The sequence below is a fragment of the Convolutriloba macropyga genome, chromosome 9 (genome assembly GCF_964194025.1).
Source record: "Convolutriloba macropyga chromosome 9, txConMacr16.3, whole genome shotgun sequence".
Lineage (NCBI taxonomy): Eukaryota > Metazoa > Xenacoelomorpha > Acoela > Convolutidae > Convolutriloba > Convolutriloba macropyga.
The window spans coordinates 673609-701011 of NC_134476.1; the positions used below are offsets into that span (position 1 = coordinate 673609).

At 39.7% G+C, this 27403-nt stretch overlaps 1 protein-coding gene across 1 annotated transcript in view; it reads left to right on the top strand.

Moving 5' to 3' along the window:
• Window positions 1–26923, top strand: part of LOC142345916 (uncharacterized) — a 45724-nt gene extending 18801 nt beyond the window's left edge. The window contains exons 2-4 of the mRNA XM_075398366.1: window positions 2489–2698; window positions 15596–15856; window positions 26501–26923. Coding sequence (XP_075254481.1) covers window positions 2489–2698; window positions 15596–15856; window positions 26501–26864 — 835 coding nt within the window. The 3' untranslated portion in view covers window positions 26865–26923. The remainder of the gene's footprint in view (window positions 1–2488; window positions 2699–15595; window positions 15857–26500) is intronic.
• The last annotated feature ends 480 nt before the right edge of the window (window positions 26924–27403 follow it).

The window sequence follows — 27403 nt, forward strand, 5'->3', positions numbered from 1 at the left end:
TAAGCTGGTTTTCATAATCAAGTTATTTTCGCAAGTTGGTTTTACGTGCTTGTTACACGTTCTCACTAGTTACACTAGTATCTGGGATACGTCCACTGGAGTCAGTGGGGATTGTACCCGAACTATCCGTCTGACAACGGTTAACTACCAGCTTAAGTCATTACTAGTCGATTGGTATAAGTGAGACATGAAATGATAGATTTTGAGGGAATGTAAAGGGAAATATTGTAGATAAAACAAAGGGAAATAAAGTAATGTCTATATGGCCGCAGATCGTGGCTCATTGGCACGGCTGCGGCCATATACACATTACTCATTCCATGCATTGTTGGTTTTATAAAATGTGGCAGCTAGATCAAACACTTTCTCCAACATTGTGCTCTTATGATTTTCAGAGAAATTTTGGAATTTATACGAACTAAATCTGATATTTCCCCAGTGATTCCTTAATTTTTTACCATCATTTTAGCAGACACATCGACTAAATTAAATTCAAAGTTTAGATGAGAATAAGAGATTTTTTAACTAGCGCTCAGGTATGTTGAATTCAATGGAGTTCAGATAAATGCTCAGATAGATGTCTAGAAATGTAAATTTAACAGAACCACTTTAGTAATTAGAATTTCCAGTAAAAACAACTAAATTTTTTGTTAAATTGATGGCTAGAAAATCAAGAAAGCAAAGTGAATAGCAGAAAAAACACGAGAAACTGTTCAACAGCTGGACACTTTTTCTTTCAGAAATCTTATATAACATTTTAAAAAACTATTTTCCATTACAACTTGTTTTTTCTTAATTGCAAACATTTCAGTATGCACAGAGTACACAATTTTTATAAGAAGGCCGTCGAGAAGCCGCCTACTAGGGCACAGGTTTTTAACGATCACCAACAGGACGCGCGGCGAAGATGGATACCTTGAGGCTCCCCCGAACAAATAAGGGTGGCTTCTTTTAGGAAAAATAGTTCTAACTTTAAATCAAGATAGCTGAAAGTATTATAAAAAACAATGAAAGCACTGATCATACATCGGAAACTGATCTTGCTCCATTTTACTCCTCTTTAGGCTAAATGACCATGGAAGACAAAGAAAACTAGTTTCTCATGGCAGGATAAAATTTTACAAAAAAAAAACGTGTGTTTTTGTCTTCGAAACGTTTCAAATATGAAATTCCCCAGTTTTTACACAAAATTAATTTGGCCACACAGTTTAGCTTGAATACCAGCACTAAACTTACTTGTAAATTTGGAGGAAGAAGATTTCAGTAAAATTTGAATTTGAATTGATTTTGTTCCAAAAATAGAAGCACAAATCAGCCCAAAATATGACAATACAAAAACCAAAGGCCGAATTTAAGGCAAAATCAGATAGGTGATATGATCAAAAAGAATTTGTAAATTATTGTAAAGAGCGTGTAACTTATGGTAAAGAACTACTGTACAATAATTGACAAGCGTTATTTTATTTTGTCAATAATTTAGAACGAAAAAAATATAACTTATAGAACTTATAGAAGAAAAACATTATTTTGAGATCAGAAAAAATTTATAAAATATTTTTTTTCTTATCTTGTGTTAGTTTTCAACAAGTGCAAAGCGTCTCAATGACAGCCTTGCAGCTGAACTTTTCTCTACGTTTATCATGTTACGCTTTCGATCATGTTTCTGGTCCGATAGATTGTGTTTCGAATAGAACTAACTCGTAATTCATATTTCCCTGTGCTTTCTTACGCAATTTGTTGGTTGAAGAAAAACCAGGACGCGGTGCTTGTCAAATCAGATAACTAAATTTCCTACATTTTCTTAGGGTTCTCTAGATGGAAAAATTTAACCACTCAACCCCAGGTGGCTGATGATTTATGCTGATTTTGAGGAAACCATATGACTTATGCTCGAGGTTTTACAAAATGTGTCCCCTTCATAAAATGACCTCTTTAGGGTACCATATGATCACAATAAAACTCCATAGGACAATTTAAACAAAAAAAAGGTCTTGTTTTAGGTGCAGCAAAACAGCGTTGGTATATGTGGAAAAAGAAAAAAAGTTTTCGAAAGAACAAAAAAACTTTGCCAGAATTATTAGTACTCCGCTATGACAATATAGTGCTGGACTACAATTCCAGCGCAGCTTTGAACATGTTCAAAATATGCGGTTCTTTCCATATCAATTACAATCATTTTCCGTGAAATATTTGCTTTAGTAGTCAATATCCGCATCTTTTTCCTCTTCTTGGATTTTCTGATAACGACAGAAGAACCATATTTCACTATGCTCATGCTGAAATCTTAGAAAAGAAATCTCGTTCTGACCCAAAGTTACACATGTCTGTGATCTCAGCCCGGGCATGTTGACCCCAGTTTTGTGTCTGACGAATTGTATGTGATGAGTCTCCCACATTTCACAGTTCACATTTGAGGGGAAAAATCATTTTTTCCTCAAAACTGAAAGCTAAGTGATGTAATCTTTTTCAAATTCTGTGATTGGTTTAGAAACGCCATTCCGTTGAACCCTGACACCAACAAGGATGCTAACACGATTTCGGATCATTTTGCGGCAACTGAGGGAACTGTGTGTCATTTTACTAAAGACTGCCCTGATGATTTCGAAGAGGTAGAAGGCATAGACGATAGATGTTTCAAAGTGGCATCTTCCGAGGGACGGCCAGGGATGAAGCTGGCCGAAAAATACTGCCAGGAAAAGTATATTTTCCCTATTTTTGGACAAATTAAAAAAAAACTGTGTAGGTTGAGTTTGCGACTTTCCTGGCTGACCAAAATTACGTACCTTCAAGTGCCGAAAGTCCTCCCTGAATTCTCCCCCATTATGTTGTACGAATGAGGGGCATAATTTGTATATGGGGGTAAAATGATGTACGAGTAAGAGGGTAATTTCGTCTGCGGTGTCACAGTGGGGCTGCACTGAAATGTTTTTTGAGGAATTAGCACCCTGAACAAAATAATGATGTATGTGTTGGCTCCAATGAGCTGTAATTGTTATGGAACAATTTTGAGAAAAAACTCTCCTGACCAAAATCGTCATGTTTGAGTGGGATGCAATGGGATGTAACCGTAGTAGTTCTGAGTTGATAACCCGGGCCGAGGTGTAACCGCCATTCAGTGCAAAATTATGTAAGATAAGCGGTGAATGAGGAATCTTTTGTAAGATAAGCGATGAATGCGGTGAAATTACATAAATTAGGCGGTGAATGCAGTGAAGAAAACCTTTATCACTTGGTAGCGGTGAAATTACATAATTTCACCGTTGAATTTAGCGGTGAAATTACATAAATTCACTGCTTCGAAAAAAAGTGTCCAAATTATTTAAGATAAGCGGTGTATGCGGTAAAATTACATAAATTCACCGCTCAATTAGTGGTGAACTTACATAAATTAACCGCTTCGAAAAAATGATAAATTTGTGTGAGATCAGCAAAGAGTGCGGTGACATTAATGCGGAGTGAATTAGATTTACCATCACTCTAAAACTACCCCTTAATCCTACATCTTTTTGAAACTTTTTTCGATGCGGTGAATTGATATAATTTCACCACTAGAGTAAGCGGTGAACTTTCAAAAAACCATATTTCACCGCTAAAATATGTAATTTCACCGCTAAAAATCGCAAATCTTACAAAAATTCACAACGCATGTTTTACATAAAGTAGAGTGAATTTGATTTATATTCAAAACAAAACAATTAGAAGTTAGTGAGAGATGGCGCAGTGGAAGAAAAAGTGTATGACATTCGGGTGAGAGGTTCGGACCCTTGTAAGGGCGGTGAAATTACATATTTTAGCTGGAGAATTGTGGTGAATTGTGGTGAATATTTGTAAGATCACCGCTTACTCTAGGGGTGAACTTACATAACTTCACCGCATTCACCGCATTTCACCGCAAAATTATGTACAAAAATTGCGGTGAAAAAAACTAACTTTTCACCGCTTATCTTACATATTTTTCCAATTTTTTCTCGACCCGGGAAGACCGTGATATAACAGTTTGTGACAGTAGGCTGCAATTTGCTACAAGGGGACGACCTTTAAGGAATTAGTCTCGGACCCAAATTGTGAAGTAGGAGTAGGCCGCATAGTAATGTAATGAGAGTACTTTTGAGGAGTTTAGCCAAAATTTCAACGAAAGATGGGGCTGCCTTGGACTGCAATGTCAGCACTTTTGAGGAATTAGACACTGACCGGAAGAGTGATGTAAGGGTCGGCTCCACTGAGCCGCAATTGCGATGTACTTTGTAAGGGAACCATTTTGAGAAATTGATCAAAATCGTCTTTTAAGAGAGGAATGCAATGGGCTGCAACGGTAGTAATTTTGAGTTTATAAGACCCTGATAAAATGTTTATGTAATAGTGGGCTGCAATGTGATATAATGGGGGAACATTTGGGGAATTAATCCCTGTCAAAAAAAGCGATGTAAGGGTGAGCCGTATTGTAATGCAAGGAGAAGACTTCTGAGGAATTACACCCTAGCCAAAATTTTGTTGTAAGAGCGGGCTGCCTTGGGCTGCGGTGTCAGATCTTTTTAGGATCTATCCCCCTGACCAAAAAAAGAATGTAAGTGTTGGCTCCGATTATCTGTATTGCGATGTACCTTGTGACGGAACAATTTTGATAAATTGCTCCCCTGTCCAATTTATTCATGCAAGAATGGAATGCAATGGGCTGCAACGATAGTAATGTTGAGTTATTAAGAGCCTGACATAACACTTTATGTAACAGTGGGCTGCAACTTGCTACAATTAGACGAACTTTGAGGAATCAGCCTCTGACCAAAATTGCCATGTAAGAGTAGGCCGCATAGTATAGCAAAGAGAGTATTTTTCAGGAATTATAAATTAGCCAAAATTTTGATGTAAGAGCGGGCTGCATTGGGCTCTTATGTCAGAATTTTTGTAGAATTATCCCCCTGACCAGAATAAAGATGTTAGTATTGGCTCCGATGTGTCCAAATTATTTAAGATAAGCGGTGAATGCGGTAAAATTACATAAATTCACCGCTCAATTAGTGGTGAACTTACATAAATTAACCGCTTCGAAAAAATGATAAATTTGTGTGAGATCAGCAAAGAGTGCGGTGACATTAATGGGGAGTGAATTAGATTTACCATCACTCTAAAACTACCCCTTAATCCTACATCTTTTTGAAACTTTTTTCGATGCGGTGAATTGATATAATTTCACCACTAGAGTAAGCGGTGAACTTTCAAAAAAACCACATTTCAGCGCTAAAATATGTAATTTCACCGCTAAAAATCGCAAATCTTACAAAAATTCACAACGCATGTTTTACATAAAATAGAGTGAATTTGATTTATATTCAAAACAAAACAATTAGAAGTTAGTGAGAGATGGCGCAGTGGAAGAAAAAGTGTATGACATTCAGGTGAGAGGTTCGGACCCTTGTAAGGGCGGTGAAATTACATATTTTAGCGGAGAATTGTGGTGAATTGTGGTGAATATTTGTAAGATCACCGCTTACTCTAGCGGTGAACTTACATAACTTCACCGCATTCACCGCATTTCACCGCAAAATTATGTACAAAAATTGCGGTGAAAAAAACTAACTTTTCACCGCTTATCTTACATATTTTTCCAATTTTTTCTCGACCCGGGAAGACCGTGATATAACAGTTTGTGACAGTAGGCTGCAATTTGCTACAAGGGGACGACCTTTAAGGAATTAGTCTCGGACCCAAATTGTGAAGTAGGAGTAGGCCGCATAGTAATGTAATGAGAGTACTTTTGAGGAGTTTAGCCAAAATTTCAACGAAAGATGGGGCTGCCTTGGACTGCAATGTCAGCACTTTTGAGGAATTAGACACTGACCGGAAGAGTGATGTAAGGGTCGGCTCCACTGAGCCGCAATTGCGATGTACTTTGTAAGGGAACCATTTTGAGAAATTGATCAAAATCGTCTTTTAAGAGAGGAATGCAATGGGCTGCAACGGTAGTAATTTTGAGTTTATAAGACCCTGATAAAATGTTTATGTAATAGTGGGCTGCAATGTGATATAATGGGGGAACATTTGGGGAATTAATCCCTGTCAAAAAAAGCGATGTAAGGGTGAGCCGTATTGTAATGCAAGGAGAAGACTTCTGAGGAATTACACCCTAGCCAAAATTTTGTTGTAAGAGCGGGCTGCCTTGGGCTGCGGTGTCAGATCTTTTTAGGATCTATCCCCCTGACCAAAAAAAGAATGTAAGTGTTGGCTCCGATTATCTGTATTGCGATGTACCTTGTGACGGAACAATTTTGATAAATTGCTCCCCTGTCCAATTTATTCATGCAAGAATGGAATGCAATGGGCTGCAACGATAGTAATGTTGAGTTATTAAGAGCCTGACATAACACTTTATGTAACAGTGGGCTGCAACTTGCTACAATTAGACGAACTTTGAGGAATCAGCCTCTGACCAAAATTGCCATGTAAGAGTAGGCCGCATAGTATAGCAAAGAGAGTATTTTTCAGGAATTATAAATTAGCCAAAATTTTGATGTAAGAGCGGGCTGCATTGGGCTCTTATGTCAGAATTTTTGTAGAATTATCCCCCTGACCAGAATAAAGATGTTAGTATTGGCTCCGATGTGTCCAAATTATTTAAGATAAGCGGTGAATGCGGTAAAATTACATAAATTCACCGCTCAATTAGTGGTGAACTTACATAAATTAACCGCTTCGAAAAAATGATAAATTTGTGTGAGATCAGCAAAGAGTGCGGTGACATTAATGGGGAGTGAATTAGATTTACCATCACTCTAAAACTACCCCTTAATCCTACATCTTTTTGAAACTTTTTTCGATGCGGTGAATTGATATAATTTCACCACTAGAGTAAGCGGTGAACTTTCAAAAAAACCACATTTCAGCGCTAAAATATGTAATTTCACCGCTAAAAATCGCAAATCTTACAAAAATTCACAACGCATGTTTTACATAAAATAGAGTGAATTTGATTTATATTCAAAACAAAACAATTAGAAGTTAGTGAGAGATGGCGCAGTGGAAGAAAAAGTGTATGACATTCAGGTGAGAGGTTCGGACCCTTGTAAGGGCGGTGAAATTACATATTTTAGCGGAGAATTGTGGTGAATTGTGGTGAATATTTGTAAGATCACCGCTTACTCTAGCGGTGAACTTACATAACTTCACCGCATTCACCGCATTTCACCGCAAAATTATGTACAAAAATTGCGGTGAAAAAAACTAACTTTTCACCGCTTATCTTACATATTTTTCCAATTTTTTCTCGACCCGGGAAGACCGTGATATAACAGTTTGTGACAGTAGGCTGCAATTTGCTACAAGGGGACGACCTTTAAGGAATTAGTCTCGGACCCAAATTGTGAAGTAGGAGTAGGCCGCATAGTAATGTAATGAGAGTACTTTTGAGGAGTTTAGCCAAAATTTCAACGTAAGATGGGGCTGCCTTGGACTGCAATGTCAGCACTTTTGAGGAATTAGACACTGACCGGAAGAGTGATGTAAGGGTCGGCTCCACTGAGCCGCAATTGCGATGTACTTTGTAAGGGAACCATTTTGAGAAATTGATCAAAATCGTCTTTTAAGAGAGGAATGCAATGGGCTGCAACGGTAGTAATTTTGAGTTTATAAGACCCTGATAAAATGTTTATGTAATAGTGGGCTGCAATGTGATACAATGGGGGAACATTTGGGGAATTAATCCCTGTCAAAAAAAGCGATGTAAGGGTGAGCCGTATTGTAATGCAAGGAGAAGACTTCTGAGGAATTACACCCTAGCCAAAATTTTGTTGTAAGAGCGGGCTGCCTTGGGCTGCGGTGTCAGATCTTTTTAGGATCTATCCCCCTGACCAAAAAAAGAATGTAAGTGTTGGCTCCGATTATCTGTATTGCGATGTACCTTGTGACGGAACAATTTTGATAAATTGCACCCCTGTCCAATTTATTCACGCAAGAATGGAATGCAATGGGCTGCAACGATAGTAATGTTGAGTTATTAAGAGCCTGACATAACACTTTATGTAACAGTGGGCTGCAACTTGCTACAATTAGACGAACTTTGAGGAATCAGCCTCTGACCAAAATTGCCATGTAAGAGTAGGCCGCATTGTATAGCAAAGAGAGTATTTTTCAGGAATTATAAATTAGCCAAAATTTTGATGTAAGAGCGGGCTGCATTGGGCTCTTATGTCAGAATTTTTGTAGAATTATCCCCCTGACCAGAATAAAGATGTTAGTATTGGCTCCGATGAGCTATAAATGCCATTTACATTGTGATGGAACAATTTTGAGAAATTACTCCTGTGACCAAAATTGACTTATAAGAGTGGGATGCAATCGTTGGAACGGTAGTAATTTTGAGTTGATAAGACCTTGATAAAATTTTTATGTAACAGCGGGCTGCAATGTGATACAATGGAAGCACATTTGGGGAATTAACCCCTGTCAAAAAAGCGATGTAAGAGTGAGCCGTATTGTAAGGCAAGGAGAAGACTTCTGAGGAATTACACCCTAGCGAAAATTTTGTTTTAAGAGTGGGCTGCATTGGGCTGCAGTGTCAGATATTTTTAGAATCTATCCCCCTGACCAAAAAAAGAATGTAAGTGTTGGCTCCGATTGTCGGTATTGCGATGTACCTTGTGACGGAAAAATTTTGATAAATTACTACCCTGTCCAATATCTTCATGCAAGAATGGAATGCAATGGGCTGCAACGATAGTAATGTTGAGTTATTAAGAGCCTGACATAACACTTTATGTAACAGTGGGCTGCAATTTGCTACAATGAGACGAACTTTGATGAATTAGCCTCTGACCAAAATTGCCATGTAAGAGTAGGCCGCATTGTATAGCAAAAAGAGGACTTTTCAGGATTTATATATGAGCCAAAATTTTGATGTCCGAGCGGGCTGCCTCGGGCTGCAGTGTCAGATCTTTTTAGGATCTGTCCTCTGACCAAAAAAGAATGTAAGTGTTGGCTCCGGTTATCTGTATTGCGATGTACCTTGTGACGGAACAATTTGGAAAAATAACTCCCCTGTCCAAAATCTTCATGCAATAATGGAATGCAATGGGCTGCAACAATAGTAGTGTTGAGTTATTAAGAGCCTGACATAACAGTTTATGTAACAGTGGGCTGCAGTTTGCTACAATGAGACAAACTTTGAGGAAATAGCCTCTGACCAAAATTGCCATGTAAGAGTAGGCCGCATTGTATAGCAAAGATAGGACTTTTCAGGAAATATATATTAGCCAAATTTTTGATGTAAGAGCGGGCTGCATTGTTTTCTTATGTCAGAATTTTTGTAGAAAATTCCCCTTGACCAGAATAAAGATGTAAGTATTGGCTCCGATGAGCTATAATTGCCATTTACATTGTGATGGAACAGTTTTGAGAAATTACTCCCCTGACCAAAATTGTCTTATAAGAGTGAGATGCAATCGTTGGAACGGTAGTAATTTTGAGTTGATAAGACCTTGATAAAATTTTTATGTAACAGCGGACTGCAATGTGATACAATGGAAGCACATTTGGGGAATTAGCCCCTGTCAAAAAAAACGATGTAAGAGTGAGCCGTTTTGTATTGCAAGGAAAGAGACTTCTGAGGAATTACACCCTAGCCAAAATTTTGTTGTAGGAGCGGGCTGCCTTGGGCTGCAGTGCCAGATCTTTTTAGGATCTATCCCGCTGACCAAAAAAAGAATGTAAGTGTTGGCTCCGATTATTCCGATTATCTGTATTGCGATGTACCTTGTGACGGAGCAATTTTGATAAGTTCCTCCCCTGTCCAATATATTGATGCAAGAATGGAGTGCAATGGGCTGCAACGATAGTAATGTTGAGTTATTAAGAGCCTGACATAACACTTTATGTATCAGTGGGCTGCAATTTGCTACAATTAGACGAACTTTGAGGAATTAGCCTCTGACCAAAATTGCCATGTAAGATTAGGCCGCATTGTATAGCAAAGTGAGGACTTCTCAGGAATTATATATTAGCCAAAATTTTTTTGTAGGAGCGGGCTGCCTTGGGCTGCAGTTTCAGATCTTTTTAGTGTCTATCCCCCTGACTAAAAAAAGAATGTAAGTGTTGGCTCCGATTATCTGTATTGCGATGTACCTTTTGACGGAACAATTTTGATAAATTACTCCCCTGTCCAATATCTTCATGCAAGAATGGAATGCAATGGGCTGCAACGATAGTAATGTTGAGTTATTAAGAGCCTGACATAACACTTTATGTAACAGTGGGCTGCAATTTTCTACAATGAGACGAAATTTGAGGAATCAGCCTCTGAACAAAATTGCCATGTAAGAGTAGGCCGCATTGTATTGCAAAGAGAGGATTTTTCAGGAATTATATATTAGCCAAAATTTTGATGTAAGAGCGGGTTGCATTGGGCTCTTATGTCAGAATTTTTGTAGAATTATCCCCCTGACCAGAAAAAAGATGTTAGTATTGGCTCCGATGAGCTATAACTGCCATTTACATTGTGATGGAACAATTTTGAGAAATTACTCCCCTGACCAAAATTGTCTTATAGGAGTTGGATGCAATCGTTGGAACGGTAGTAATTTTGAGTTGATAAGACCTTGATAAAATTTTCAGGTAACAGCGAGCTGCAATCTGATACAATGGAAGAACATTTAGAGAATTAACCCCTGTCAAAACATGCGATTTAAGAGTGAGCCGTATTGTAATGCAAGGAGAAGACTTCTGAGGAATTACAACCTAGCCAAAATTTTGTTGTAAGAGCGGGCTGCCTTGGGCTGCAGTGTCAGATCTTTTTAGGATCTATCCCCCTGACCAAAAAAAGAATGTAAGTGTTGGCTCCGATTATCTGTATTGCGATGTACCTTGTGACGGAACAATTTTGATAAATTTTTCCCCTGTCCAAAATCTTCTTGCAAGAATGGAATGCAATGGGCTGCAACGGAAGCAATTTTGAGTTTTTAAGAGCCAGATATAACACTTAATGTAACAGTGGACTGCAATTTGCTAAAATGGGACATATGTTGAGGAATTATTCCCTGACCAAATTTTCGTTGTAAAAGTAGGCCGCATTGTAATTCAATGGGAAGAATTTTCATTAATTAGATCCTAGCCAAAGTTTTTATGTAAGAGTGGGCTGCCTTGGGCTGCAATGTGAAAACTTTTTAGGAATTAGCCCCTATCCCGAATAGTGATGTAAGTGTCGGCTACAATGAGCTGTAATTGGGATATACATTGTAAGCGAACAACTTTGAGAAATTACACCCCGACCAAAATCGTCATGTAAGAGCTTGTTGCAATGGGATGCCCCTGACCAAAAATGCGATATAAAAGTCAGCCGCATTGTAATGCAATGAGAGGATTTCTGAGGATTTACACAATAGCCAAAATTTTAACGTAGGGGCGGAATGCCTTGGGCTGCAATGTGAGGTTTTTGAGGAATAATTCCCCTTACAACAACAATGATGTAAGTGTCGGCTCCAATGAGCTGTAATTGCGATGTACAATGTGTTGGAACAATTTTAAGAAATTACTCCCCTGATAAAATTTGCCATATAAGAGTAAAATTCAATGGACTGCAACGCTAGGAATTTTGAGGAAATATGACCCTGATAAAAGTCTCAAAAGTGCTTGGTTGCGGGGTGCTATGATGGGGGGACTTTTGCGGAACTAGCCAAGGAGCAAAATTCCAATGTAAGAGTAGGCTGCAATGAGAGGACTTCTGAGCAATTTCCCCTAACCAAATTTTCGATATAAGAGATAACTACTTGTGCTGGAGGACTTTTGACGAATTAGCGCCCGGTCAAAAATGCGGTGTAAGAGTTGGCTCCATTAGGCTGTAACTTCGATGTACATTGTGATGGGACATTTTTGAGGAATTACTCCCCTGCCCAAAATTGTCGTGTAGGAGTGGATGCTTGGGTTGCAATGGCGGGAGCTTTGACGAATTTAGTCCCCGATAGAATTCGTGATTAACAGTGGACTGCAATGTGCTACAATGCAGATTTTTTGAAAAATTACCTCACCGGGAAAAATGTGATGTTTGTGTGGGCTTGATTTTGTTGCTTTGGGGAGTGTGTTGATAAATTGTCCCCATAAATCGTGAAATTACAATTTGAGGAAAACTTGAGGAGTTCATCCCTGATGTAAAAGTGGGATCCAATGCTCCCTTACAAAATTGCCTTGGGAGAAAGTCGTGCAATTGGTTGATTTTTGAGGAATTGCCTCCTTAAAATGAGGCTGAATAGTTGCTGAAATTAAATCGAAGAGAGTTAAAAGCTTATCGCCATTAACGATATATTGTTGGTAAGCAGGCTGAGTTCATCTGGAGCGACACAAATTATATGGGTAATTTTCCGAGTAAATCTTCTTAAAATTACAAATGATTTTGATTATCTGCAGTGAAATTGAAATCCCTGCTCGAGGATTTCGTCAAAATTTATGACTTGGAATGTTGTAAGAGTTAGGGGTAATTTTTTAGACAGGTAAAACGTTGTCAGAATTGGGCTGCCAAGAGTAGTAAATGGATGTAACATTGAGGGGGGCAATTTGTTCGGGATGACGTGTAAAAGTGTGTAAGAATTGGGCTGCAAACTTGAATTAAACTGATGTAAAAAAGGGGGGTAGTTTTTTCAGAGAGGGCAAAATGATGTAGTAACTGGGCTGTTAAAATGGTGTTGGAGTTAGGGGGTAAATTATTAAGAGGGGTAACCAAGTGAAAAACAATTGGGCAACTAACCGGTTTATTTGATGTAGGGTGAGTTGGTACTTTTGTCAGAGGGGCGAAATTATGTAAGAATTGAGCTGTAATGAGAATTTTTTTCCAGGAAAGAGCATCTCAAAACAATTACATCTTTTTGGGCAGCAATGGGCTAGCATGAGAGCGGGGGGGTAATGATTTAAGACTTAGATAGTAATGGATAAATTACAAACCTCTCTTACCTCTTCTTGGCCTGCCAAGGAGGGTAACCGATGATGTAACAGTCCGGGTGTAATAAACAGTAATGCAACTCAAAACAAAAAAAAATCTTTCGAAAAAAATCAAATATATCAAATTTAAATTTGCTGCAAATTGAAAGTCCTGAAATTTACCGATAATTAAATCAGATGCATTCGAAAATGAAACGAAACCAACTAAACCACTTTCCGCAAAATTGAATCAAGTGTCTCGAACCTTTGTTCATGAATTTCTTGGAAAAAGTGTTGCCAAATAAGACAACATTACATGAACAAAATTCATGACGAATTGTTAAAAAGAAGCCTTATTTGACGAACATGCCAACATCAAGATAGCCCATCATCATTCAATTTTTCGTGTAACCAGTAAAATAAGTATTTGCTTTAAAACATCTTGCTGAAATTTTATCTCACAAGAACTTGTTTTTGTCCAAATTGGCAAGTGCATGCTAATCAAATGGGAATCACATCACTCCCTCTTCCTACGTTTTCTTTTCTTACTGCAAATATTGCCATCTTTGGAAATTATGTGCAAATGCTGGGAGAACGGGATATATATTATGCAATTATCTGTACTGGAACAATTTTGTAAATAAATTGAACCAGTTTTGTTCGGAAAAAATTGTGGATTATGGGTCTGGCTTACTAACTTTTTCTCTCGTCAAACCACATTTTTGGTTGTTTTTGAAAAAGTGCCGTTATTTTTTTGTAATTGCTGGCAAGTGCTGGCATCCAAGAAATCTGTTCATAAGAAAGACTGCAGTATTTCTAGATGAAATGATCTAGGAAGTGGATTTTAAAACCAATTATTGTAAAAAAAAATTGAAAAAAATGAATAACATTTTTCTCTATTTGAAGCTTTTTTCTTAAAGGTTACCCTTCGAATTGATTTTAAAAAATTTAGATGGATAATTCTGCCATAAATGTTTTTCAAAATTTTGTTATCGGAATAAAATTTGGAGACATAAACCTGTTGGCATAAAAATTAGGAGCAATAGCCGACAAACAAAGTAGATGACATGCTAATTGGCCGACAGATTTAACCAGGAGAAGGCGTTGCGATTTGAAAGAAATTAGAATGGCATAATTTAGGAAGTCCTTTAGTATTTTGACTGAGTTCTTTTCGGTTGTTACCATTTGTTCGGTTGTTCTGGCTTGATAATCACGGGCCAGTGAGGCTGATCACCAGATCTTAGTTTGAGAACTTTGAAAAATAAAAGCTTATGAACTCTTTAAAACAGAGATGTAACAATCTAATTTTTGAGCAGAACATAATTTTAGTGCTATCATCAGCACTAAAAAGATTTTAAGATTTAGATCTTTAGCGTAATCTAACTTAAATTTTTTCACTCAGTAGCAGCCAAGAATCGTAATTGCTATTTTGCATAAATCTTTAAAAATTTTTGTTTTTGAATATTTTATTCGGTAAGGGGTCATATATGTGATTCCCCTGTATCACGTTGCGACCAGGCAAAAGACCCTAACGTACAATATCATATAAAAAGCTGGACACTAAATAAATGAGTAAGTCGAAATAGATAGCTAGAGTTTGATTTTCTCTGAAGCCAATTAATACCTATAAATGCTCATTTATATCAAACATTAAAGAAAATTGAGCATTACCTCAAATTGTTTTGTGAATATGTTCAATTTGCAATGTTATTCTTTTAGCGCGCACAAGAAATCAATATGGATTAAAAATCCGATACAATAATTTAATATGTACTGACTACATTGTAGTTATAGTTTTTAGGCATTGAAGTTTTTTGCCAAAAAAGGTCTTTTTTACTGGTTCTATAAACATTACAGGCCAAAGTCAATTAATTTAGGAGGTATTTTTATGGCAAGATCATGCAACGAAAATGTTGTATGGCGAGTACCCGGGTCGAGAAGAATTATGCAAGAAATGCGCTGAAATGCGCTGAATTTTCAAAAAGTTCAGCGCAGAGACCTAAAATAAAAGTGCGCTAAAATGCGCTGAAATGCGCTGAAATGAGCTGAAACTTTGCGAGAAACCCGCTGAAAACCACTGAGTTTTAAAAAAATCAGTATCACTGAGAATCGAACCCTGATCTCCGCTGACGTAGCCATCATTCTATCCACTGCGCCATTGATTCCTGCATTTCTTCACATTTATTTGGATTTTGTATTAATAGACAGTTTAGGAAGAAATGCGCAGAAAATATATAAGAAGTGCGCTGAAAAGTCAGCGCATTGCTTACATATTTTCAGCGCTTTTCAGCGCATTTTCTAGAAAAAAATTATCGTTGATGTCAGAGCAGTTTAAATGGTTAGCAATTTAAGAAGCGGTGTCAAAAAGCATTTAATTCCGCTGAATTTTTTTACTGAAATGCGATGATATTTGAATACATTTTTTATAATTTTTCAGCGCATTTCAGCGCAAATTTATGTAAGATTTTTGCGCTGAAAAATTTGAAAAGTCAGCGCGATTCAGATCATTTCAGCGCATTTCAGCGCATTCAACTCATTTCTTACATAATTTTAGCACATTCAGCGCATTTCTTACAAAATAATGCGCTGAAACGGTGCTGACATCTCAAACCGGGTATGGAGCCAGATATGGCTCTTGGATATGGTTGCCAAGAAGAGTCGACAGGGGTGGCTCTAGAAACAGATTTGGGAATTTGAATTTCAGAAACAGCACCGTATTTGAGCCGAACAACAAGGGCGAAATGCTGGCTCTAGATGGTCACTTCAGCCAAATGAGTGGAATGAGATACTTTGTCGGATTTGCAGAGTCACGTACTGAGTTTGGATGCAAGGACAAGGGGAATATGGAGTTCCACAGTATCACAACTTGTATCAATGTGGATAGAGGGGATGACAGGTGGGAAGTGAATGAACCATTGAACTACAAAGAAACTGGCGAGTGGTGTGTTGAATCCAGAGTACCCGGGTCGAGATTTTGTCAAAAAATAATGTAGATTAGCGGTGCATAGCGGCGAAAAACACTTCTTTCAGCGCAAAGCCACCGCATCTTTTACCGTTGAATGCGGTGAACTTTTGTTAGATTTGCGGTTTCTAGCGGTGAAAAGTTTTTTTTACCGCATTCACCGGACTTCTTACATAAACGAAATGGTTGTTACGAAGTAAATAAGTAAGCGAGATATTATTAGCCAATCAGAATCGAGTATTCAAATGTGCATATAAATCGTTCCAAATAAGATTTAAATACGTTCTAAAATACGTAGAAAGTTCCGAAAAAGTTCATTTAACCTAATTTTAAGTAAATATAACCATGATATGTATCGATTAAGCTGGTTTTCGGCTTAATATTTTTAGGTTTTCTAGACAATTGCCGATTGAATACGAACTGATTTTACGTCAATAACATCAGACAAAAAACCAGTAAAAGAGCATCGAAAAAACCTTGCCGTCTAAGCTTTCACTTGTTGCTACGATCATCGCTAATGCTGACACGTTGTTATGCTTTGAATGTATACTTATACGTTGTTGAATTGAAACAGATACGGACTACAGTTTTACTGAGTTAATATTGGTGCCGCTCCTTACTGATCCACCTTTAGTTTGCGGAAGAAACTATTATTAAATTGTTATGATAAACTCATTCCGTCGAAAGATGTTAACTTGAGTGGAGGATGCCGAGAACAAACTCAGACGGGCAGAACACGGCCATAATTTGGATCTAGAGAGTGCCCTTATCAAATTGGAAGATGTTTTGGATCTTATCAAATTAACAGATGTTTTGGATCAAAAACTGGTCCATGTTTTTGGATACAATCAATTGGACAAATCACGTGGATCAATGAGCAATGGGACAGTTGGACAAAATTATGAATGGACAACGAAAAAAAAATTTAAGGAAGGTCTATTTGTGACAGATGTTCAGGGTGTATGTTGAACTTCAAAACTGTAAGACAAAAGCAAAACAGACATTGATAATTTTTGTAGTAATTTCATAATGCAAATTAATATTTAGACGGCAAGGAACCCAACCCGATTTATTTGTTTTCAATATCACATGGGTTAGTAAAAATAAACTAATCTTTGTAGAAAAAAAATTAGAAAGGGGGCCCCCGCAAACATAATTTTGGGAAGAAAAAACATCGATTTTGGAAATTTTTGGTAGATTTAACAAAAATTCAAAAAAAATTGATACAGTCAGTTCGTATATCAAAAACAACTTCTGATATAGAGGAAATTGATAGAAAATAATGCTAAATTGTTCAATATTGAAAAAATTTTTGGTCAATTTTGAGGCATTTCTAAAAGCTTTTAGAAAATCAATACCGAATATTGATAAACCGTATTCTTGAGATTAAAATCGTCCAGTTTAATGGATTACCGTTCCGTAATCAAGAATTTGCAAAAATTGACCAAAATTTGAAAAAAATTGGACAAATGCATAAAATTTTGACAAATTTGTCAAAAAATCAATTTTCCTACAAGAAGGTTCGTTAATTGAGCGAAACTCGTTACACAGAAAAAGTTGTGAAAATTTTCACAACCTCCGGCCTACAAAAAAAATGATCGAATATATTGATAATTTTTTTTCGTCGCTCGTTTATGTACCGTTTCGTCCTCGTCCTTTTCGTCCTTTAACTTTTCAATTCTCCGTGTTCCGGTTTTTTTTTCAATAACGTCGCTCTCCCAAGACTTTGCTTTTCGTTTTCTCCGTCTACGTTTCTGGATTTTGATGTAGTATGTTGTCATATGTGATGTTGTATGTTGTTATTTTTGATGTAGTATGTTGAGTATGCTAGTATGCTGGTTTGTTGTTTAGGTCTTACAACTTTCTAGGGTGTGACTTCAGTTTATTCTCGAGTTACGGCTGGATTGTCTTTTGACTTTTCAACTTTACTAATTTACTAGCCTTCCTGTTGTAGTATATTGATTTTGCTGCTTTATGTTTGTGTGTACCTGTATGATTGCTAGTTGGTTTGGTCTTGTTGCCTTCTAGGGTGTGACTTAAGTTTATTCTCGAGTTACGGCTGGGTTGTTTCTTGACTTTTCCAACTATCTTAGTCTACAAAGACACTATTGTAGTTTATTCAATTTTGCCGTAGTTTGTTTAATACCGTTAGTATGCTGTTTGTTTTGGTTTGGGTTTTGATAGGATGTGACTTAAGTTTATTCTGGAGTTACGGCTAGTAAATTTCTGTACCTTTTCATTCTTCCAGTGTACTACTGCATTGCCGTAAACTAGTTTGTCGTTAAATTTGTCGTTATAGCCCCATAATGAACTATATTAGATTGTCTTGCAGTAGCTTCTCTCCTTCTTCCTAGGGTGTGACTTAAGTTTGTTCTGGAGTTACGGCTAGGTTGTTTGGTTGAGTTTTTGCTGTGGTCTGCTAACGTAGTTCTTTCCAACCTCATTTCCCGCCCGTTCTTTCCCACCGTCCCGTTTCGTTGCGTTGCGCGTTTTTCACCCGCTTTCCCGCACGTCCCGTTTCCGTTCCGTCGCGCACTGCTCGCTCGACTTCTCGTTTGTTCCGTTCCCGTTGCTCGTCCGACTTCCCGTCCGTCACATTTCCGTTTCGTCGCGCGTTCCTCGCTCGACTTCCCGTTTGTCCTTTGTCTCCCTCTGCGTTGAGCGCATAGCGTTCAGCGGTGCACTTCTGTTTTGGTCGGGCACTGGGTGCTCGACGACATTTTCTGCTCTTTGGGCGGTTTGTTTTACAGACTGTCTACAGTGTGCTGTGTTTGGTGTCTTTTGCATTGGGTTTAATTCGCGTGGGTTTGATTTGTTTGGAGTGTGCATATAATAGATAACCGTGTGCAGTGGTAGTTTTGCTTGTATTTGGAAATAAAAACGTCGTAATGTCTAATAGTCTTGATCAAAAAGTCAAAAAGTTGTACGCTGCCAGGTCAAAACGTGAGGCTGAATTGCATGCCATACATGAAGATATTCTTCATTGTATAAATAGTCAAAATAGGCGAGTGAAAGTTGAACGCCTAGTAACAAAGTGCAGCGAAGCATTTATGACTGTTGTAGACAAAAATGAGGACCTGATTGCATTTGCTGGAAAAACAGAGGATCCAAGTGCACTTGTGCCTTCATTAGAGTCTTACCATACATGAAGATATTCTTCATTGTATAAATAGTCAAAATAGGCGAGTGAAAGTTGAACGCCTAGTAACAAAGTGCAACGAAGCATTTATGACTGTTGTAGACAAAAATGAGGACCTGATTGCATTTGCTGGAAAAACAGAGGATCCAAGTGCACTTGTGCCTTCATTAGAGTCTTACTTGGAAGCAATGACAACTAGGAATGACAAGATACTCACTTCAGCACGAAACTACATCAACACTGCTGATGATAAAGTGAGTGAGTTCCAGGAACCAAGGGCTTCCATTCGTTCTAGACTTCCCTCAATTATGACCTCGTCAAAAACATCTAGTCAGCGTAAACATGATTACGTAATTGCTAAAATGAAGCGCGAAGAAATTGAAAAACAGAACGAGGCAGCCATTCGCCTTGCTAAACAGAAAAAACAAATGGAAATAGATGAACTGGAGGAAAGCAACAGGAAACGGTTGGCAGAGGCAACTCTGCAAGAATTTGAATTGCTGAACGCCGTTTCTAAAGGTAGCCAATCTGAATCAACTGCAAGTGCTAGAAGCTCAATGAGAAGTGAAAAGGCTGTCCAGGACTGGATCAACACCTCACTTGCTTTAAGTTTTAACAATGAGAAAAATAGTGAACCAGATGTTATGATTGACCCTCCAGAATGTCCTAGCCACAGCAACGGCAAAACAGTGGAAGATCAGAACACTGAAATTTCAAGGCATTCTATTCCAAAAAATTGTCGAGGCAATTACATTTTAAGCCATGAGACTTTACAGCAACTCGATCCTTATTATACTCCACCTGAAAACTTTTTGGCTGCTGCTAACACACAGGCGTTGTACCAGGCGCACCTAAGGGCGCAAATGGATCAAACAGGCCAGCAAGGCGTGGCGCTTCCAACCATAACTAACCAAGGAACCGCGGATAGTCAGCCACCTTCTGTACACGCCCCAGGGGCTTCTTCACCGCCCATTCAACAGCCCATTCCACCACAGACGTTCGCACCACAAGAAAATCAAAATAATACATCCGAGTTTTTTCCACACGCACAATCCAGGGGACCTGAAACATCAAGTCTGCCGAAGAATAATTTGGCCCAGCGAATATGCTCCCGACAACAAATTAATTTTGTCCCCCGAGCACCAAACGCCACTCTTTCTCCTTTTCCGACAAATCATCCAGCCCCCACAATCAACGTTCCCCTGCACCCAACGGCCCAAGTCCAAACATTCAACAGCACAACTCCGAACCCGCTCAGCCTAACGTCCTTCCGATTCCGAACCCAGTATTTGCACCTAACGTCACTGCTCCCATTCTACAGACCCAAAAGATCAATCAACCTCCCGTCTACAACACTTTTCAAAATAATAATAACCGAGTAAACAAAATAATACGTTCTGTTGCTCCTCCTTTCCTAACTATGCCCAATATCCCTCTTGGCCAGAACTTTGTGCCAAATATGAGTCATTGGCGGTTTCCACAGCACAGACCGTCAATAGTCAATCAAAACACAACCACCGTGAATAGTCTGCCCCCAAATGTACACGCCCATATCGCACCATCAAGCACTTATGTTCCACCACGAATTTAACACAATTCGCCCCCTTTGATTGATATGCAATCACCGTTAGGCGCGCAGCAGGAAAACCTGATCGCGACTACTAATGTTGTACCTGGTCTAGCCACTCCGGTTTTTCAGCCAACATACCCCTATGTTGGGCCCACTCCGTTGAGTTGGAGCGGTCCGCAGGTGTCTGCACCTGCCCCTCCGATACCGGACAATGCGTCATTGATTAGGGAATTAGCTGATGCAATAACAAGCAAGAGAAACGACCCTTTGCCCGAGTGGAAACTTGCAGAGTTTAATGGCGACCCATTAAAGTGGCATGAGTGGTATGGTCAATTCAAAAGCGCAATCGACTCGCAGCCAATCACTGATGACGTTAAATTGACGTACCTTAAAACACTCGTCACCGGTAAAGCAAAGATTGCAATTGCCGAGTTTGCTTACCGTGGTTTAATGTACAAGGATGCACTAAGGACTTTGGAACGTAAATTTGGCCAGCCACAGGCAGTCGTAAGTGCACACTTGGATAAACTAAGCAGTTTTCCACCTCTTAAAATGCACAATAGTGATAACATCATAAACTATTCTGCTGCAATATCCAGTCTCGTTGGGGTTTTCAAGTCGTTATCATATGATGCTGATTTGAAGAGCGCTTCCCTACTTAACCAAGTGGTACAGAAGTTACCACCAAACATGAAAGAGTCATGGTCACTGTTTACGGTTAAGAAGCACTGGGTTAAGCCCACCCTCCTTGATTTTAACGATTGGCTTAAAGAAAAGGCTGAGGCCCATGATCTTATGAAACAAAGCGCAACCAAGGCCAAACCTGAAGAGAACATCACTTCAGTAACCAAGACCAAAACAGCTTCAAAAGTGTTTGCATCAAATTCGCAACAAAGGGAAACAAAGAAGCAAATGCCATCTGCTTCCACAAATACTTACTTTCGATGCATTGTATGCAATGGTAACCACCGGCTATGGGAGTGTCGAGTTTTCAAGGAAAAGACTCCAACCCAGAGAGCTAAGTTGGTGGCGGATAACAAACTTTGCTTTTCGTGCTTACGGGACACGCACACATTCCGCCAGTGCCCTCAACCAAGAAAGTGTCGAGCAGAAGGGTGCAATAGTTCGCATAACACACTATTGCATGGAGCAGATAGGTTTTTCCCAACAAAACAGTCGACAAATTCCAATACTATCCAGTCTTCTGGCAACACATTTCAAAGTAAAGCAATTACTAGTCAACAGCCGTCTAATAGGACCACAACAATGTCATCTGTTACTGATGTAAAGGGGCTCCTTCAGGTAACGGAATTGCAGTTGGTCAATCGTCCGGTTCAGATACCAAGGCTTTAGTTTTGTGTGATACCGCCTGCAGTAACTCTTGGGTGGCCGGTAGTCTCGCAGATAGACTCGGTTTGCACGGTAAAGCACTAAAGCTAACTGTCAAGGGTATTAATACCGAAGAAGTAGTTGACACTAGGATTGTTGAAGTTACTGTGAAACCAAGAGAACATCAAGATTTCGAACAATTTACCATCAACCCTTTCGTTAAGGAGAGTCTGAACGTCGGCTCAGATATAATTAATGTACAGGCCCTGCAAGAGACTTACCCACACTTAGCAGTCCTTGATCCCGTGACATATTCCTATAAAGACATTGAGATGATACTCGGACAAGATGTCTAATATGCCATCCGCCCGTTAGAATACTTCTCTGCCGATGAGAAGCGTTCACCCGTTGCCGTACGCTTACCCATAGGTTGGGTCTTAAGCGGTCCGTTACCATCAAGTTCCTGTTTAACCTCAACGTGCTTTAAAGTGAATATCGAACATGACAATGAGTTAGCAAGTCAAGTAAAGTCATGGTACGACATTGAATCATTCGGGGCAAACAAGCAGGTCGACTCCAGATCTGCAGCAGACGCAAGGGCTCACGAGATCCTTGAGAGTACCACCATACACAATGGCCTGAGATACGATGTCGGAATGCTGTGGGCAGCAGACAACATTCAGCTCCCAAATAATTACTTCTCCTCCCTTGTGCAACAAAAATCGCTCGAAAAACGTTTGGCCAAGGATGTAGACCTCAGAGAGAAGTATACTAGTACCATCAAGGAAGACCTAAATAAGGGGTATGTAATTGAGGTTCCGGACGCTCACAAGGTTGAGAACCGGTCCCATAAAGAGTGGTACCTACCCCACCATCCGGTTTTAAACCCGAACAAACCGGGTAAGGTGCGTAGGGTGCTCAATGGAGCAGCAAAGTTTCATGGCGCCTCACTGAATAAATCTTTGCTCACTGGCCCTGATCTGCTCCAAAACCTTATTTACGTACTTCTTCGCTTCCGACAACATCCATATGCCGTCTCTGCCGACATCGAGGGAATGTTTCTACAGGTTGGTGTATTACCATCAGATCAACCATCACTTCGCTTTCTGTGGCGGGAGGACCCCACAACTAACGTTGTAGTGTATCAATATACGCGCCATATATTCGGGGCTAAAGACTCGCCCACATGCGCCAACTATGCATTACAAGGCACTGCGAGAGACAATGCCAAGTTTTACCCCGAAGCTGCAAAAGCCGTCCTTGAAAACTTCTACATGGACGATTAACTTGACTCAATGGAGTCTCCTGAGAAAGCCATCAATAGATCGAAGGAATTGGTACATCTTCTCCATTTAGGTGGGTTCAAGCTTACAAAGTTTGTAAGCAATGTGCAAAATCTGGCTGATCGAATTGATGGTTCGCCTCAATCTACTGAGCCCAAGGTTATTGTTTCATGTCAGGAGGATTCATCGCATGTGCTAGGGTTAAAGTGGGATCACACTAATGACACTTTTGTAGTGAGTAGGGGTACAAGCTGCGCTATCACCAAGTCCCTCACGCAACGCTTGGTCCTAAGTCTTGTCTCGAAAGTCTTTGACCCCATTGGCCTTGTCGCACCGTTTACCGTCGGTGCGCGATTGCTCTTAAAAGACATCTGGCGTGTCACAGGACAGCAATGGGATGACGAGCTCCCACAGGACATGGTTCAAAGATTTTTGGTCTGGAGTGCTGACTGGAGTGCTTGAAAACATCAAAATTCCTCGAAGTTACTTTAGTGGACCCTTTCATAATACAGAGTTGCATATGTTCGGTGACAGTTCCCAGGATATTTTTAGTGCCGTCGCATTTCTTCGAGCCCGAGTAACAACCCCTACGGGCAAGATAAAAACAGAGCTTGCGTTTGTTTTGGGGAAAGCGAGCGTGGCGCCAATGAAAGCAATGACTGTCCCTAAACTGGAATTGCAAGCAGCTCTACTTGCCGCTCGGCTGAAGAACGAAATTATTCAGGCACTTACTGTAACTGTTAACTAAGTATTCATGTGGACAGACAGCACGACCGTTCTTCAGTGGATAAACTCTAATGAAAAGCAACCAATCTTTGTTGCAAACCGCGTTTGTGAAATTTTGGAGTATACCAGCATTGACCAATGGAACCACGTCGCAACTAAGGATAATCCAGCTGACGCTGGCACGCGTGGAATGTCCGCTGAGGTTTTGCAACTAAGCAGTTGGGTCAATGGTCCACATTTCTTAACTAACTCAAGTTTCCCTTTCGTGCCGAACAAAGACGTCATTAATAACATCAAACTTGGCGTCAACCAAGCAGTCATTATAGAAGATACAGTTTCTCTCGCCACATCTGTTAAAAAACAGACAACTCCCGTTCCGTCGTTATTCCCATTTGATATGTTTAGTTCTTATCAAAAGTACTTGCGCATTGCCGCATACGTTCTCCGGCTTCTGCCGAAACATGCCGGCTACCGTAACCCCGATGGTAGCATTACTGACCCTACTGAGCTTGACGAAGGCGAGCGTCATCTACAATACTTGGTGCAAGGAGAGTCTTTTAAAGCCGAAAGAAAAGATCTTCTTGACAATAAATTCGTTAAACGGAGTAGCCGAATTGCTCCACATTCACCGGTTATTAGTCCAAATGGGCTAATCCGTTCCTCGGGCCGCACCAAGCGGTTAGTTGAAGTTGGGTTTAACGTAAAATACCCAATCATCTTAGACGCACGTCATCCGTTTGTAAAACTGTTTCTTGAACACACGCACGTAAAGCATTTTCATCAAGGCGTTGAATACCTAAGATCAATCGTGCAGGAACAATATACAGTACTGAAACTAAGATCATCCTTGCGTTCCATCAAAGCACACTGCCTGAGATGACGAGAATTCCAAGCTGTAACTATGCAACCAATCATGTCTGACTTACCTAAGGAGAGACTTGCTTACCAGTCTCCTCCCTTCACGAACACTGGCGTTGACTACTTTGGGCCATTCTATGTTACTGTCCGCCGAACTACTGAGAAAAGGTGGTACTTCCTCTTCACCTGTCTCACTACTCGCGCTGTCCATGTCGAGATAGTTACATCCATGGACACCAGTTCTTGTGTTATGGGAGTTGAGCGGTTTGTGTCACGTAGGGGTACACCTGCCATGATTTGGTCGGACAATGGCACTAACTTTATTGGGGCGGAGAAAGAACTCCGAGAAAGCATTGAAAAGTGGAACGTTGTCAACATTGCAGCTGAGCTCGCTCACAAAGGTATAAAGTGGAGGTTCAATCCACCCAGTGCACCACATCAAGGTGGTATCTGGGAGAGGTTGGTACGCAGCTTCAAACGCGTGTTGTACACTATTCTTGGCACGCGTCGCCTCACGGATGAGGTACTGCATACTACCTTTTGTCTCGTGGAGAATGCCCTCAATTCGCGTCCTTTAACACCCGTAAGCGCCGATCCGTGCGATTTGAACGCTTTAACGCCCAACCACTTTCTTTTAGGAGAATACTCTACCGGTATTCCGTCTGTTGTCGGCAATAATGAGCTTGACCACCGTAAACGCTACGCCCGTGCGCAGTCGTACGCTAATGCGATCTGGTTCCGTTGGATCAGAGAGTACGTACCGACACTGACCCGACGCTCTAAGTGGCAGACGCCTGCCGAGCAACATCTTAAGACCGGTGACTTGGTTTGCATAGTTGAAGAAACCAACCCTAGGGGTTACTACCCAACCGCTCGGATTGTGGAACTCCGTTACGGCTCCGATAGCGTCGCGCGCTCCGCCGTTTTACGTACGTCGACCGGTTCACTCGTCCGCCCGCTTGTAAAACTTGTACCAGTTTTCCCAACATCTTCTTCCGGGCCGGAGGATGTTACGAAGTAAATAAGTAAGCGAGATATTATTAGCCAATCAGAATCGAGTATTCAAATGTGCATATAAATCGTTCCAAATAAGATTTAAATACGTTCTAAAATACGTAGAAAGTTCCGAAAAAGTTCATTTAACCTAATTTTAAGTAAATATAACCATGATATGTATCGATTAGGCTGGTTTTCGGCTTAATATTTTTAGGTTTTCTAGACAATTGCCGATTGAATACGAACTGATTTTACGTCAATAACATCAGACAAAAAACCAGTAAAAGAGCATCGAAAAAACCTTGCCGTCTAAGCTTTCACTTGTTGCTACGATCATCGCTAATGCTGACACGTTGTTATGCTTTGAATGTATACTTATACGTTGTTGAATTGAAACAGATACGGACTACAGTTTTACTGAGTTAATAATGGTCGTACACGGGTTGGAAGCTCTCACCTCCTGCATGCCACCAACCTTTTATTCCACTGCGGCATCTGTCAAGTACTTCAATTATATTTTCTGTGAATTTCAGATAAGTGTTGATATTAGCGGTGAACATTCGTAAGGTTTGCATTTTTAGCGGTGAAATTTTTTTTCACCGCACTCTGCTTTTAGCTGTGAAACATTTTCTTTCACCGCTTCAATGTTTTTTGTCACCGCATTCAACGTACTCAAATTCACCGCAAATCTTACATCTTTTAGCGATTTTTAGCGGTGACACCTCGACCTGGGTAATTGAAAATAGAGCTCTTAACACAGTACCTTGTAACTTTGCTGAAGCCACCTTCATTATTTGCCAGTTCAACAAACACTGCGGAAGTTTACAAAACTACGCAGATATCCACGACTACGAGGAGAAAGTTCAGGATGAAAAAGAGTATGAAAATGAGGATGAAAATGAGGATAAAAATGAGGATGAAAAAGGAGTTAAAGAAGGAGAAGGAGGAGAGGAAAGCGATAGTTATTTCCAGTTAAATGTCGCAATTCCTCCAATAAAAGCAAACCTCAAGATAGGTAAAGGAGACAAAACTCAGAAACAAACCAATCTGTTGGATAACATGAAGACTGCAATACAAGCACGACATCCATCACAAATTGCGCGGCACTGATTTTGGATCAACTGTAGAACTTAATATATTTGGGCTGTGGTGACCTGGATCGAGATGTGTTGGGTAAATATGTAGGATAGGTATCTGCAAATTTTTAAACACAAAGTTTATATATGCAAACCATTGGTGTGGGTATTCACTGTATCTCTAGGATGTCATATTCAATTTATTGCTCAAATGAAAATTTGCTTTCTAAAACGTGAAAAAAAAAACAAAAAATGGCTTTACCATTATTTCTGTAAGATGTAAAGGTGATCTAAATCATTGCCTGGCACAAATGTGATATCAAAAAGACTTCGGTTGCGCACACTGCCACTGCTTGCACGCTGAATAGGTCTCTCAACAACCAGCTGGTGTCAGTTCAAGGCTTCAAGTGTGATTTGGGTATTGCACACTTAGGTTTGGCAATCAAAAGGTACACCATATCCAAAAGTATCAACATTAAAGTATCTGGGACGAAGAATTTTGGCATAATTTAGTAAGATAAGCAGTGACTAGCGTTGGCAAGCTGAAAAACTCGCCGCAATTTATACTCAATT